This window comes from Apostichopus japonicus, chromosome 9 (assembly GCF_037975245.1).
Source record: "Apostichopus japonicus isolate 1M-3 chromosome 9, ASM3797524v1, whole genome shotgun sequence".
Classification (NCBI taxonomy): domain Eukaryota; kingdom Metazoa; phylum Echinodermata; class Holothuroidea; order Aspidochirotida; family Stichopodidae; genus Apostichopus; species Apostichopus japonicus.
In genome coordinates this window covers 34,825,810-34,841,470 of record NC_092569.1, presented here as the reverse complement: position 1 = coordinate 34,841,470, position 15,661 = coordinate 34,825,810, and the positions used below count along the sequence as shown (strand labels likewise).

Below are 15,661 nucleotides of genomic sequence, written 5' to 3'. Positions count from 1 at the left end.
TTCTCTGTAAAAGGACTACAGATTTCCAATTTGACCCACACACAGTTTGTGCTTGTAATACGTGTGAGAATGACCTATATTGTTGGAGCCAATTCCAATTTTTTCTCTCCCCCCCCCCCCCCACAACAAAACTACTTCTTGTTTCTTGCGATGATTTATTAATCTGTTCTAGCTGGTCAAACAAGCATGACGCAAGTTCTGAAAAATATTTACCGATCTAATGATATAACAATCTGTAAGCAGACCAGTCAGACCTTTTAACGTTAAGTATATAACAGTTTTTGTAGCGCTTTAAAGTAAATTTTACCAGTCTATGTGACTATATGTATAACTACAGTAGTAACTTACCACATTAACATGTACAGTGCTTCTAGTCCTCAGCTGAGAATACAATTTATAACACGTGGACACCCCTACTGAATCATTCCAAAAAGTCTGTATCTTTTAAAAAGTTGCAATGAGTATCATGGATGCATTTTGTAAAAACATAAATGATTGTTGAAAAGATTGTATTGTGAGAATTTTGTTTAAAACAATTTGTCGAATAATTCAAGGACGAGGCACTTGCTTATTTTGAATAGGCTTAGTTGTCAGTATCGCCGGCAAATGGTAGGAGATAACTTTTACGGAAGTTAAAAAAAAATAAAGAAAATGTTGTGGTTTTGGTTCTGTTAATTACTAAGAGTAGTGAAAGTTCTTAGCTAGGATGCGCTAATGTCCTTTATGTATGAAAGTCAGTTTTATTCATAACTCGATGTCATCTTTTAACATTTATTGCTAAGAATGTGACAACAATTTGTATAAGACTTGCAGCTTAAGTTTTGAACGTAGTGGGTCAAACAGAGTAACGAATCGTTCAACAGAAGTAACAGGAATAATGGACCTGTGTTTTTCCAAGAACAAAATGCTAACACACAGTTTCTTGCATATCATCTTGTTGGTGACTATGATCATTCAGTTAAAAAGAGGTTAGGGCTAATGTTATAGAATAGGCACAAGGAAATGTCAAGTGGTTACTGTTTGTGAGTTGTGCAATATACTATTTTACGATAGCCGATTAAAATTCTGATACTTTATATATTAAAGTATGACTTAAAGTGCGATTTGACATTCATACTGGCTGTTGAAAAATATCGGTAGCAGTATGGGGCCGATTTTGAGATTGAAAATCGGATATCGGCCAGGTCCGATATTGGCGATATCAGCACAACACTAGACATAATGATTTCAAATAGAAGCTTAGCCTAGCTCCTGTAGCGTTGCTACAATTGTTTAATTAGCAAGATATACAAATCTTTGGCTATTAACTTACCTTACAAGTAAAATGACACCTTTCAAAATTCAGAGTTTCATTGTGCACGGTAAGTATCAAGACACGTTAGTCTTAGTCCAACAAGAATAGCTGGGACGATATCAATGATCCCTACGTGTTAAAGAGGTATGTTAAACACAAACGCGTTACAACTCATGTATGAAATGTTCTAATGTCAATATATATTGAACAAAGAACATCTGTGTGCATTAAGCAACAAAGCTGTTTAAGGAAGCAGCCGGGTATTTCCTTTGTCCTTCACGTACGTATCATGGGCCAGAGTAGCTGTACAACCGGAAAAATGTCAGTAATCTAATGTTTCCTGGAAGAACGTTGTACTCTGTAAGTGATCATTGACCTGTAAATTCGATATGGAATGTAGAAAAAGGAAAACATCATTGAAAGTGGTCATCCGGAGAATTTACCAAAGTAAAAATCGACTTTACTCTTAAACTAACATATTTTGGACCAGTTTGCGAAAGGTTTTTTCTTTCCCTCAAACTGGTTTTATTAACATTAGATTTAATCTGATCCTGCTCTATGTTGACTGCAATGCTCTGTACGTCTTGTAATGTATTCAGTTAATGTATTTTATTACACAGATAATCGTCAGTGCCGAGGGAAGATCTTCAGGTAGGTGTATTATCTATTATACATGATTTATCTTATAATAAGAAGTAGCCTCTGTAAGTTATATCACTTATTTAATGTAAACGTTAACACCTCAGTTGGACAACTTGAATGGCTGGAAATGTTAGCTTTTTAATGGTCGCTCTTGACGTTTTGTTTTTCAATCGTGCTACTTTTTCCGAATATCTATTTTGTGGTTGATTTCCTCTGAGTAGTATACTTTCGATCTTTTTATATCCTACGATATTTTCTCAGGTACTTTAAACAAAGGGATTTTCCTGTTTTCGTGAGTCTTTTGATCTCACTTGGATATGATTGATAACTACGGAAGCTCGGTTAAAAAGAAATCAAGTTACTTGGTCTTTGAATTTCCATTGCAGGCTGAAAACTAATCACATATAATGCTTCAAATCAGTTACATCTGAGAATTCAATAACGATTACTTCATTTAACTTTAGTGGTGATATTTTTCGACTATATGGAAGTTGAATAATAGTTGATATTTAAACTGATGCATTGCCTTAACTCGCTTAGTAACGAAACCAGTTCTCTTACAATTAGCTAAAAAGTCTTATAGTAAAAATATTAATAATAATATTCGATTCATGTAGCGCTTTTAAACAGCGATAGGTTTCAAAGAGCTTTACAGACGTTATATTACCCCTGTTCAATAATAACCTGTCCCAGAGACAATCCCTCCAGACGGCTGCAGTTATATACTGCGCCCAATGACAAGTTACCTGACATGTACCCATTAACCCTTGGGTGGAGAGAGGCAATTGAGATAAAGCATCTTAGGCGATATTTTCGTTAGCTGAAATTATTTTTCAGTCACAATAAAATGTTAACCTTGTTTTACTTTCCATCCAGGTTCTTCATACTTGGTTTTTCAACAACCTGCGTATCCGAGAGATTGCAAAGAAGTATCGAATGCATGTTCCTCTACCCACAATACATCTGGAGTGTACCTTATTAAACCAGATGGCTATCCGGAACCGTTTGAGGCTTACTGTAACAATGATCTTGATACTGGTGGATGGACGGTATGGCTGATTACTTGATGTTTTCTTTTCAAGTTTAAATAGTTTTGTACAAATTTACTTCAGATTTCGATTGCAGCAATATAAAGCGATGTAATACAAAGTCGTTATTTCAAATAGAATCTCGCTTTTTTATCGAAACGAAAGTTTTAATCAATTATTTTTAATATTGTGGAATTTAAGTACAGATTGCACTTAGGTACGTTTCAGTTCTTCTTCCAAGGAAACTGTAAACATCTAGCCCAAACTACAAACTGAAGTTAGAAATATGTAAGTATTTCTGTGTAATAGTTGTTAGCAACAAATCGCATTGCAGTAGGGAACAAATAATAATAATTCAATCACGTCCTAGTTAACTTCTTTGATATTCTTTGAAGGTATTACAGCGACGAAGATCGGATTCTGTAAATTTTAGTAGAAGTTGGAAAGACTTCAGAAATGGCTTTGGCTTTCTAGGGAGTGAGTTTTGGATCGGAAATGAGAAAATTGCCGTCTTAACAAATCAAAAGCGATACCAACTGCGAATGGACTTTGAGAACGTTGCTGGAGAAACTTACTATGTAACATACGACGAGTTTCGTATCTCAGATGAATGGGGGGATTATTATATCTCTAGTTTAGGAACATTCGAAATATCAGATGGTAAGTGTCTTTTACATTATTAAATATAAAGCCCAAAAATCATAAAAATCGCGATCATTTATTAAATGTCAAACGTAAACGCGCAGAAAATGAAAGGTTTATTCTGAAAACGAAAGGATCTTTTGGAAGTAAATTTGGCATGTCAAATATGTTTTGAAGAAACTGCTACAATATAATAGTACGAGTATACATCAGCGAGTACAACGGCGCTACAATACATATCGTAGCAATTAGAATATGATATGATATGAGTGCAAGTACAAGCTACTAGTGCAAGTTCAAACACTTAATCTTGCATTAGTATCCATACTAGAATTCCAAAATGCCTCCATTAGCTAAAGTGTGATTACGCACTCACTAAAAGACTGCTTCGTACTCAACACCGACCATGGCTCTGAACAAGGAACCGTTCCTAACGTTAGTACAACATAACGTTTACCATTAAACCAGGTTCGTCTCCCAGTTTGATCAGAACAACCAACGAAAAGAAATTTGATGATGTTATTAATTACCATTGTTGTCAGAAAGCAGTATACTTACACCTAGAGAACTCTGAAACAGAAACAAGCCATGACTAACTGGTTTCAGACTAATTGCACAACAAATGATGGTGTTTTATCTCGTTATCAGAATAAATAGTAACATTAATGTGACTAATGAACGGCCACTACCTATTTAAAATGTTCTACATTTATTAGGGCAGCTTCTGAGTGTATGTTCCTTTCCTTTAACTTTCTGACAACCACGAATTTAAATAATGACGACAAACTACTCTATGCCACATGTCGTATTTGTCGTGACTGTATCAGGTTACTATTATGTTCATTTTGTTCTTTCCTGTTCTCTAGAAACAATCCCTGAATGGTGTCCAGCTAATGAGATATTTAGCAATGAGACCTGCGAGAGGACTTGTGACGACCCTGATACTTGCATCTCAGCTAACTCTCGCACAGAATCAGAGCAATGTGTTTGCGTCGGTGATTACATGAGACAGCAAGAACAATGCATCCATCTGAACCAATGCAACTGCTTCGTTGCTGACAAAGGAGGTGTATTAATGGTCAGTACGGTTCTTTCATTTTAAGTGCTTCTTAATGACTTTTTCCGCATAATAAGAAGCAAATGTTTTACTTACATTTAGTCAGGAAGCACAAGACTACTCCTTCAGATGTCATTCCCTTTTAAACCTTACACAAAAATGCATGGATACTACTAACGATAGTTTTGCGATGAGAACCAATTGTAGGCCTAATGTATAGTCGCATAGGCCGTTTTAATGCAACATTTGACGGCTACTTTTTCATGGCGAATCTTGCGGACTCCTACATATGAATTGGCTTCAGAGACCTTATTAAACGTTCATAAAGATCCTAATCCTTACCTAGATCATTCAGGTGAAGTTTGCAATGTCCACCCATTGTTGAAGTCCTGTATATTTCACTGTGACAACCGCAAATTCATAATTAATTTACTTTATTTATTCGTGGAATTAGGAAGGCGATTTTTACGTCAATTCAAGATGTACACGAAAATCAACTTGCCGAAACAACCAGATTATACAAGCGAGTTACCAGTGTAGTGCTCACGCAACCTGTGCTGAGAGGAACGGTGTCCGTAAATGTTACTGCAATTCAAACTTCCAAGGGGACGGAGAGACGTGCACCCACAACTGCTTCGTTGCTGACATAGGAAGTGTATTAGGGGTCAGTACGATTCTTTCAGGAAATTTTATAGTGCTCTTTTCTTAATCATTGTCCAAATAATTAGAAATTAACCTTTATTATTTATACTTGTCGATAAAATCATTACATTTACAGATAATCGAGTGGCGTGCGCATCGTGGTTGGGGGGGGGGGGCATTGACCCATTTTTCTGTCTCCAGTCCAGTTAAAACTGTCAGTCAAGGGAAGTATTTCGTTTAGTCGGGAATCACGAGACCACTCCTACGAGTGTGCATCAACTTATAAGCCCGACACAAACATCCATAGATACTTTATTCACAGTCTTGTGGTTAGAACTGTTTGTAGGCATAATGTTTAGTCGCGGTAAGCCGTTGAATGCAATATATGCAGCTACTTTTTTGGTGACGGATCCTTTCGCCTCCTACTTCGGAGTTGGCTTCAAATACTTCATAAAACTTTCAAAAAGGTTCCTGCTCATACCTAGATCATTCGAGGGATTTATCATTCGCACCTCACCGTTGAAATTCTGTACATTTCACTGTGACAACCGCAAATTCCTAATTTATTTATAAGCTTTTGTTTTTTCTTTTTGCTGAATGTCCTAAATCAGGTTGGCGATTTTTACGTCAATTCAAGATGTACACGAAAATCAACTTGCCAAAACAACCGGATTGTAGAGGCGAGTTACCAGTGTAGTGATAAAGCAACCTGTGCTGAGAGGAACGGTATCCGTAAATGTGACTGCAATTCAAACTACCAAGGGGACGGAGAGACGTGCACCCACAACTGCTTCGTTGCTGACATAGGAAGTGTATTAGGGGTCAGTACGGTTCATTCAGGATATTTTATAATGCTTTGTTCTTAATTATTATCCATATTATAAGAAGGAATCCTTAATTATTTATACTTGTTGATAAAAGCATTACTTTTATAGATAATCGAGTGGCGTGCGCATCGTGGTTGGGGGGAGGGGGCATTGACCCATTTTTCTGTCTCCAGTCCAGTCAAAACTGTCAGTCAAGTGAAGTATTTCGTTTAGTCGGGAATCACGAGACCACTTCTACGAGTGTGCATCCACTTATAAGCCCGACACAAACATCCATAGATACTTTATTCACAGTCTTGTGGTTAGAACTATTTGTAGGCATAATGTTTAGTCGCGGTAAGCCGTTGAATGCAATATATGCAGCTACTTTTTTGATGACGGATCCTTTCGCCCCTACTTCGGAGTTGGCTTCAAATATTTCATAAAACTTTCATAAAGGTTCCTTCTCATACCTAGATCATTCGAGTGGGATTTATCAATCGCCACTCACCTTTGAAATTCTGTACATTTAACTGTGACAACCGCAAATTCCTAATTTATTTATAAGCTTTTGCTTTTTCTTTTTGCTGAATGTCCTAAATCAGGTTGGCGATTTTTACGTCAATTCAAGATGTACACGCAAATCAACTTGCCAAAACAACCGGATTGTAGAGGCGAGTTACCAGTGTAGTGATCAAGCAACCTGTGCTGAGAGGAACGGTGTCCGTAAATGTTACTGCAATTCAAACTACCAAGGGGACGGAGAGACGTGCACCCACAACTGCTTCGTTGCTGACATAGGAAGTGTATTAGGGGTCAGTACGGTTCATTCAGGAAATTTGATAATGCTTTGTTCTTAATTATTATCCATATTATAAGAAGGAAACCTTAATTATTTATACTTGTTGATAAAAGCATTACTTTTATAGATAATCGAGTGGCGTGCGCATCGTGGTTGGGGGGGGGAGGGGGCATTGACCTATTTTTCTGTCTCCAGTCCAGTCAAAACTGTCAGTCAAGTGAAGTATTTCGTTTAGTCGGGAATCACGAGACCACTTCTACGAGTGTGCATCCACTTATAAGCCCGACACAAACATCCATAGATACTTTATTCACAGTCTTGTGGTTAGAACTATTTGTAGGCATAATGTTTAGTCGCGGTAAGCCGTTGAATGCAATATATGCAGCTACTTTTTTGATGACGGATCCTTTCGCCTCCTTCTTCGGAGTTGGCTTCAAATACTTCATAAAACTTTCATAAAGGTTCCTTCTCATACCTAGATCATTCGAGGGATTTATCATTCGCACCTCACCGTTGAAATTCTGTACATTTCACTGTGACAACCGCAAATTCCTAATTTATTTATAAGCTTTTGTTTTTTCTTTTTGCTGAATGTCCTAAATCAGGTTGGCGATTTTTACGTCAATTCAAGATGTACACGAAAATCAACTTGCCAAAACAACCGGATTGTAGAGGCGAGTTACCAGTGTAGTGATCAAGCAACCTGTGCTGAGAGGAACGGTGTCCGTAAATGTTACTGCAATTCAAACTACCAAGAGGACGGAGAGACGTGCACCCACAACTGCTTCGTTGCTGACATAGGAAGTGTATTAGGGGTCAGTACGGTTCATTCAGGAAATTTGATAATGCTTTGTTCTTAATTATTATCCATATTATAAGAAGGAAACCTTAATTATTTATACTTGTTGATAAAAGCATTACTTTTATAGATAATCGAGTGGCGTGCGCATCGTGGTTGGGGGGGGGGGAGGGGGCATTGACCTATTTTTCTGTCTCTAGTCCAGTCAAAACTGTCAGTCAAGTGAAGTATTTCGTTTAGTCGGGAATCACGAGACCACTTCTACGAGTGTGCATCCACTTATAAGCCCGACACAAACATCCATAGATACTTTATTCACAGTCTTGTGGTTAGAACTATTTTTAGGCATAATGTTTTGTCGCGGTAAGCCGTTGAATGCAATATTTGCAGCTACTTTTTGATGACGGATCCTTTCGCCTCTTACTACGGAGTTGGCTTCAAATACTTCATAAAACTTTCATAAAGTTTCATACTCATACCTAGATCATTCGACGGGAATTTTTCATTGGCCACCCACCGTTGAAATCCTGTACATTTCACTGTGACAACCGCAAATTCATAATTCATTTATTAGTTATTGTTTTTCTTTTCGCTGAATATCTTAAATTAGGAGGGCCACTTTTACATCAATTCAAGATGTACACGAAAATCAACTTGTAGGAACAACCGGCTTATAGATGAGAGTTACCAGTGTAGTAGTCATGCAACCTGTGCTGAGAGGAACGGTGTCCGTAAATGTTACTGCAATACAAACTACGAAGGGGACGGAGTGACGTGCAGATTGATCCCAAAAGATTGCTACGAGCTTTATGTTTCCGGTACACGCAGTGATGGTGTCTACACCATTTACCCTGATGGTTGGTCACGCGGCATTCAGGTTTTCTGTGAGATGGAAAGTAACGGAGGCGGATGGACAGTGAGTTTCGCAATAAATTAAGGATTTAAATCCTTAACTTCCTCATATTATACTTTAGTACCCTCCTCAAAATGATGCACTGCAGATCTCGTTCAGATGAACTTGACCATATCAGGGGAAAAAATCTCAAAACAGATTACTCTTGCGAATGATCGCACTCTGACAATATCCATATCTATGTTAACTATCTATGGCTTTACATGTCATGCTCTTAAGGATTTGTAGATTATACAGTTGGCTTACCCTTTTTCTTCATGTCATAGGTTTTCCAGCGACGATCGAGTGCCTCTACTGACTTTTATCGTGGTTGGTCGGACTACAAGAACGGTTTTGGTAATAAAAATCAAGACCACTGGCTAGGTAATAAATATATCCACCCTCTTACCAACCAGAAAACGTACCAGCTTCGAACTGATCTAAGGGACTCCGGCGCATCATCGAAATACGCCGTTTATTCGACTTTTAGCATTAATAACGAGGCAGACAAGTATCGACTATCAATTGGATCACACAGTGGAAATACGGGTGAGTAGTTGATGTTCTAACCATTGACTCATACATAAATCTGGAAGATTACGTCAATTGGGAGAAGCGTGAAGGCCCCAAAAAACACCAAACAACATGCCAACCAAGGAGGATCATGTGACGTGCTCCCCTATAGCAATTAATTCTTGTAGCACTCTTTAAATGTTTATTCTGCAACAACTAATGTCCTGATCTCATATTTACCTTATTCCTGGCAAAATGATATATAAGTTCAAGGTTCACAGCAATTTTAAATTTCAAACATTGCTATTTTCTTTCACGCGTTTGAACTACAGCTGGAACGCACGTAGGTTTTCAGGACTGTATACAATGTGCATAGACATAAGAAGCAGACGATAAGTTTCGCATTTCATTGGCAACACAGGTCTCTTGGCCGTATTTGCACGTAACAAGCACCTAACAATGTATAAAACTATGACAGTAGATATTCTCATAGTAGCCAGGCTATATGTATTTCTGACACAGGAAAATTAAATCTTAACATCACTATTATCCCAAACTAAATGAGTAGTCTCAAATTTAACGCAAATTTCTTACCGCGCGCTGTTGACTACCAAACTCGCAACACTTCAAAACTTACAAAAGGTTTAATACTATATTACTAGTACCTGGTAGCATGTCACATGTGCCTTCTCGTTACTGTATAGCGAGACTTCAAGTGGTATGTATATTCGATGATTCTCATATGTGAAAACATTGAGGTGCTATTTTAATTTAATCATATATAAAGTCATCTAGGGTTTATCATTCATAGGTCATTGAAACAGAGGAATCAGAAATGATGTATTTTCAATTATTCGTCTGTATAGATTCGAGATATTTTAATCAATCGATCACTGATGATGGCTTTTCAGCAAAATGCAATTATTATTTTGTACGTAATAATAACATGTTAGATTACTCAGGACTAGATCTTTCGATGATATTCTTGTTTTCCTAATTTGAATGATATATGAAGCTACATCACACAGCCCCCCCCCCCCCTCTCCCACCCTCCTAGTCCAGGTTCAAAGAGAGCCCAAGTTAGCCTATTTGGTACATCACAAAATAAGCACTGGGTTTAATAAGGGGAGAAATGAAAATTTGGTTATGCAAATTAAATTAAACATAATATTATTCAACAAATTATGATATTTAACACCGACACACACAAGGAATTTATAACTAAAGTTTTGAAAGAGTATGAAACTACTCAGTTGTGAATTTAAAATCACAATCAAATAAATAAATGAATGAATAGTATTGTAAACAAATGCCGATAAATAAATATAAAAATCAAGAGCGAAATTAGCGACTCTAATAACCAAACCCTAGTATTTGGTTAAGTAGTTTCCCATCTGTATATGACTTCTCTTGTGGCACTTTATTTTCAAACGGAACAAAAAAAGAGTATAAAAACGTCATTGCAAACACAAAATACCTACCTATGTATCATAAATATTGAACACAAAAAATCAAAAAATTCGAGGAACTAACGTTTTCATCTTCGTAGGACAAAAACGCACTGCCCTTTAACTTGTATCTGAAGTTGGATTCGTTCAAAGTATATAAAATGACCGGTTTATTCACCCTTTCTTGTTTGTTGCAGGTTATAATGCTTTGTCTGGTAGCAACAATAAACAATTCAGTACAAAAGACCGGGACAACGATGGATGGAGCAGCTACGACTGTGCTGAGAAACACAGAGGAGCCTGGTGGTTCTACAACCGTTTTGACTGTAGACGTTATTATTCTGCTTCTTATTGTCGGTCTTACTGTCCCAGTTATAGTTACTATTGTGCATTGTTTCCCGATGGCAGCGACAACTGCGCTATATGCGCTAATTCTCACCTCAACGGAGACTACGACGGCTCTACTCGAGGAACGAACATCTACTGGGATAGTTATAGTTTGAACAGTTACGGATGTAGCCTGCAATACACAGATATGAAAATACGTCCTGTGTAGACAAAACACTGTATAAAAAAAAAGTTGCACAAAAGAGCAGTTTTTACTTAGAAATAAGAAAATATCCATACAGATCTTCGAGCATCGGACAGCTGGACGTGCCATAGACAAGAAAGAAGAAGAAGAAAAGCAACAAAATTTACGAATGGGACCATTCAACAAATAATTCATTTGCTAAGGGAATGAGAAGATATTAATTGAAATTGATGTCAAATTATTAATATTAACCAGCTTACTGTTGTTTGATAGTTTGAAAATTGATTATTGCACGAGTCTCACAAAGGAATCAAAATAAAAAGTAAAGAAAACTTGTGCATTTTTCCTTAATGTGTTGCATCCCTCGTATTCAACTCTCACCCCCCCCCCCCAAGTATTATTAGTTGGTTGGAAATGGACAATTTCAAATGTATACTTAGCGATTCTTGGTTTCTAGGACTATATGAAGTCATTATCAGGGTTGCCGTCGAACTACTCACAAAACATAGGGTAACATTTATAAATATATATATATTACAACTCCCTAAATAAATCCTCTAATACCGGCCTTGTCAACTGATGACAATGTATTCTGTGGTTGCACATGATACTGTTAATCTCATGTACATAGTCAACTTAAAATAACGCAATGTTGAAAAACAGAGGTACTATCGCTAAATTTGGGAGATGTTTAATTTTTTTGTGGAAAATAGTAATTATGAATCACAAATGATTTCGAGTTGGATAGTAATAGTTAAATGTGTGTAGTATGAAGCTTCGGCGGGCACGAAGAGGGGGGGAGGGGGTGGCACTCACATCTATTAATCTTCAAGTTTGCTTCTGTTTGGTCCCTGGATTGATATGTCAGTCACATATAAATGTTAACAAAAGTGAACATCTGACAAGTGATTGGACTTAAATTAAGGAAGACTTCTATATTCAACATCCGGGTGTGACTTAGAACCGTCTCATGGTTAATTGAAACTTAAACCCAAACGGAAACTTTTAACTTAAACTTTTCACTTTTCGCGTTCCATACACAGTTGAGGAACATCGAGAAACATTATGTATCGTCCAAATGTTACACAGTGATGCTTTGAGGTGCGTTATACCAGGGCCTCTTAGAGGAGTGTAGCAAGAATGTTTTATGGAACGCGAAAAGGGAAAACTTATTTCGTTGTCTAAACTTAAGTTGTTGCCATCGGCGCTGTTCAACAATTTCTCGACTACGTTATGTAAAAAGAATAGCTCTTCTCAAACTAGTTTAATTTCCACTGCATATGCTTACTATACGCACGTCGTTAATTAGGATATGTGGGTAATGCAGACTGTTTAGAATTATTTTCATTGTTGAGTCTATTAGTAGCAGTAGTTGGGGTTCTAATATGGCTCTACGTGTAACCAGGGCGTTTTATGGAACTCCCTGGTGTAGCAGTAGTAGGCCTAGTAGTTGTAGTGGTAGCAGCCTATATATCATGCATTCTCCTGCGCTGGTGATGTTTGTTTAATTTCGTACGAAACGCCAACTTTTTACATTACGTGGTTGAGGATTAATGTAGAACAGGCGCGGATGACAACGACGTAAGTTTAGACAACGGAAGTTTAGACATCAACGTGAGTTTGAGCAACGGCATATTAAAACAGCAGCAACAACTTAAGTTTAGACAACAACAAACTTAGACTAGACAACGAAATAAGTTTTCACTTTTCGCGTTCCATAATGCTTTGCCAAATATGCCTCCCAGGTTGCCGGAAATGGCACTTCCCAGGCCTTATCAGTTGCAACTAAACATTTTGAGATCTCATTGTTTTTAAATTTACACTTTAGAAAAGGTTAATAGGACAAAAATATTCGGTAAAATCACTTTGTAGAGGAAAACTGAAGGCTTTACGTTACTTTGTAAACTCTGCGTTATTCATTGTTTTGACACAGGTAAGTGACGATATAAAAGCACGCTATATGGCATTTCAGATGGTAGCCGTATAGCCTATATATGCTGAGGGGAATCCATTAAGGAAATTTGGTGTACATTAATTGTTAAATTTGTGTTATCATTAATTGTTTCACATGCCGAAAAGGGACCACTTGTGAGGGATGGGAGGGGTATCTGTGCTCAGTGAGTGGGCCTTGAAGGGGACTGAGTGCCTTAATATTCTTAGTTAAAAACATTGGGGCACTGATAAAGGGGCTAACAATAAAACTGATAGGCCTGCATTGTCGGACACATAGATGTGATAAATATATTTATGAACCGCAGTGTCATATACGACTGCTACAATGTTCACGCGGGTTAAATCTCCAGGAGCTCTCTACATTTATTGTGCATTTATTGTGCATAAACGTGATGAGCGGTTGAACTAAACCTTGTGTTCGTTTTGAAAGCTATTCCTACAACACGTGCCTATAATCTTTAGGTTGACCACTACTGACTAAGGAAATCAGATGAAATGATATGAACATTTCGCAAACTGTCCAGACGTTCATATTATCGTAGGCTTACTTTCATTTAGGAAGTGAAAATTTCAAGTGGCAGCTGCCCCCCCCCCCCCTACTCCCGCAGGCTACGGTCCTGTAGTAGGCATCGGTGAACTTGCTTCACAAATAAAATATTTTGTGAACATATGTACATAACTTCTAAACTAGAACTTATTGAGGTATAATGATTAACATGGTTATAACAACAACATGACCATCAGCTTAGCAACCAGGCTTAGCACCATATATGTATCTGTCTCAAATCTCATTTTCTCAAAAAAAAAAACACTTCAAAACTATCCTGGGTGACTTTGCTAACTAAACTGATTGCACAATATTATTTACACATTTGTGTTATATTGCTTGTGCGTGAAATACCATATACTATAATATAAAAATAATAATAATATACTGCTTTCATTTTCTAGTGGCCTGTGCAGATAGCCTCAAAGGTATATGAGCGCGGTTCCCCATTTAATTTACGTTATCAATGAAATCCATGTCTTATTTCAACCCAGTTGCAAAGTTCTATTTTTCATCTGGTGTCGAGCAGATGAGAATTAAAAAATAATAACATACTAATCTCATGTAGCACAATGTTTCAGCTCCCTTTGTGGGATACACGAGTCATTAAGAGTCTGACTGATACTCCAGCGCCTACGAGAATCAGTTACCAAACCTGTCCCCACCATTTAGAGGTCACCCTGTGTCACCCTATGCCCCCTCCCCCTCCTATGATTGACGCCTCTTCTTATACATTGGTCTACAAAGTTAGACCGTAAATTGACGCAAAGTGCTATAACTTCATTTCATTAGGATCTTTCACAGGTGGTTTGGACTGATGTTATAATAGTAAATGATTCTAATTCTGCTTATTAACTTATTCTTTTGTATCTTCTTATATGACCGCTATTTCCCTCTTCAAGGGTGTATTAGTTGCTCCAAACTTAAGAAGAGCTGGTGTATACATGATCACTGTATGTTACTGCAATCCACCGATGAGGGCGAAGTTATGGAATGTATCAAAGATCTTCAAAATTTTAATTTTGATCTTCAACAATTATAATATTCACTGTAAAGTAGTTAAAGCATTTAATAACATTATTGTTCGTCCATTCAGCCATCTTGTGAATAGGTGTTTTAATAGTGGTACAATGTGCCTAATGATCTTAAAATTACACGTGCTCTGTTCCTGACTACAAAATTAAAGTAACAGCAAAAAAGTGAAAGATAACTATAGACCAATTCCAGTATTGCCAGTCTTTTCCAAGGTATTTGAAAAATCAGCATTTAAATGTTGCTTTAAATTTCTTTCACGTTATAGCATAATGTATGAAAACCAAATAACCAAAAATATTGCCCACTGTGATTTATCCCACTTGTTTGTTTCTGCTAACATTTCAAAACCTCTAAGATATATACATCAGCATTTTCATTCTCATGCAGACGAGGCACCTTCATCAAATTTACACTTTCACCACTTGCCACTTATACGTTGGGTTCACTTGAACTTTGGCAGCTTCGTTCTCTATCTGAAGTTGCTTTAGTTTTACTTCTGTATCTGCCTCTACTTTAGCATTGTTCAGTTCATGGTCTTGTTCGGACTTTTGTTTTCTATTTCATGATTTTGTTTACATTTTTCTATTTCAATTTGTGCTTCTACCTTACGCATCTCTAGTAAGTAGTTTATCCACATTTCTTTTGGAAGACCTTCAGGTATCCCTGGTGGACAAGTTTGGTCCTCCCTTTTATCTGTCGTGTTCATTTTCACTTCACTTTTCTCTGATCTTAAATTATACATGATGCACCCATGGAGAATATGAAATAGCAATTATAAATAAATAACGGTTTACAACCTTAATGTATGTGCGATCTCCACCACAGTTTCAGCGAGAAAGTGTCCAAGAAGAACTCCTCAAAGAAATCTATAAAAGTGCCTCAGCTGTCATAGTTGGTTGCTGACTGTATTCTTTATTTTTGTTTCTTCTTCTCTGCTACCAAACAATGACTTCCTCCACCTTGATTGACGCATATGCATTTTCATGTAACAGCGTGTTTTTACATGGACAACTCTGCCTCCATAATTGG

General features: G+C 37.2%; 2 protein-coding genes across 2 annotated transcripts in view; both read left to right on the top strand.

Moving 5' to 3' along the window:
- The window catches only part of LOC139973675 (uncharacterized), an 84,202-nt gene that overhangs the window by 49,595 nt on the left and 18,946 nt on the right, over window positions 1-15,661 (top strand). The window contains exon 8 of the mRNA XM_071980501.1: window positions 8,892-9,153. Coding sequence (XP_071836602.1) covers window positions 8,892-9,153 — 262 coding nt within the window. The remainder of the gene's footprint in view (window positions 1-8,891; window positions 9,154-15,661) is intronic.
- On the top strand, window positions 3,507-6,171 carry LOC139973828 (zonadhesin-like). Its single transcript, XM_071980702.1, has 4 exons — window positions 3,507-3,624; window positions 4,473-4,684; window positions 5,118-5,327; window positions 5,917-6,171. The coding sequence occupies exons 1-4, from the start codon at window positions 3,507-3,509 to the stop codon at window positions 6,169-6,171; spliced, it is 795 nt and encodes a 264-aa protein (XP_071836803.1).

Coding starts and splice junctions, on each gene's coding strand:
- LOC139973828 (XM_071980702.1), top strand. CDS start 3,507: ATGGACTTTGAGAACGTTGCTGGAGAAACTTACTATGTAACATACGAC. Junction 4,685..5,117: donor ACAAAGGAGGTGTATTAATG/GTCAGTACGGTT, acceptor TCGTGGAATTAG/GAAGGCGATTTTTACGTCAA. Junction 5,328..5,916: donor ACATAGGAAGTGTATTAGGG/GTCAGTACGATT, acceptor GTCCTAAATCAG/GTTGGCGATTTTTACGTCAA.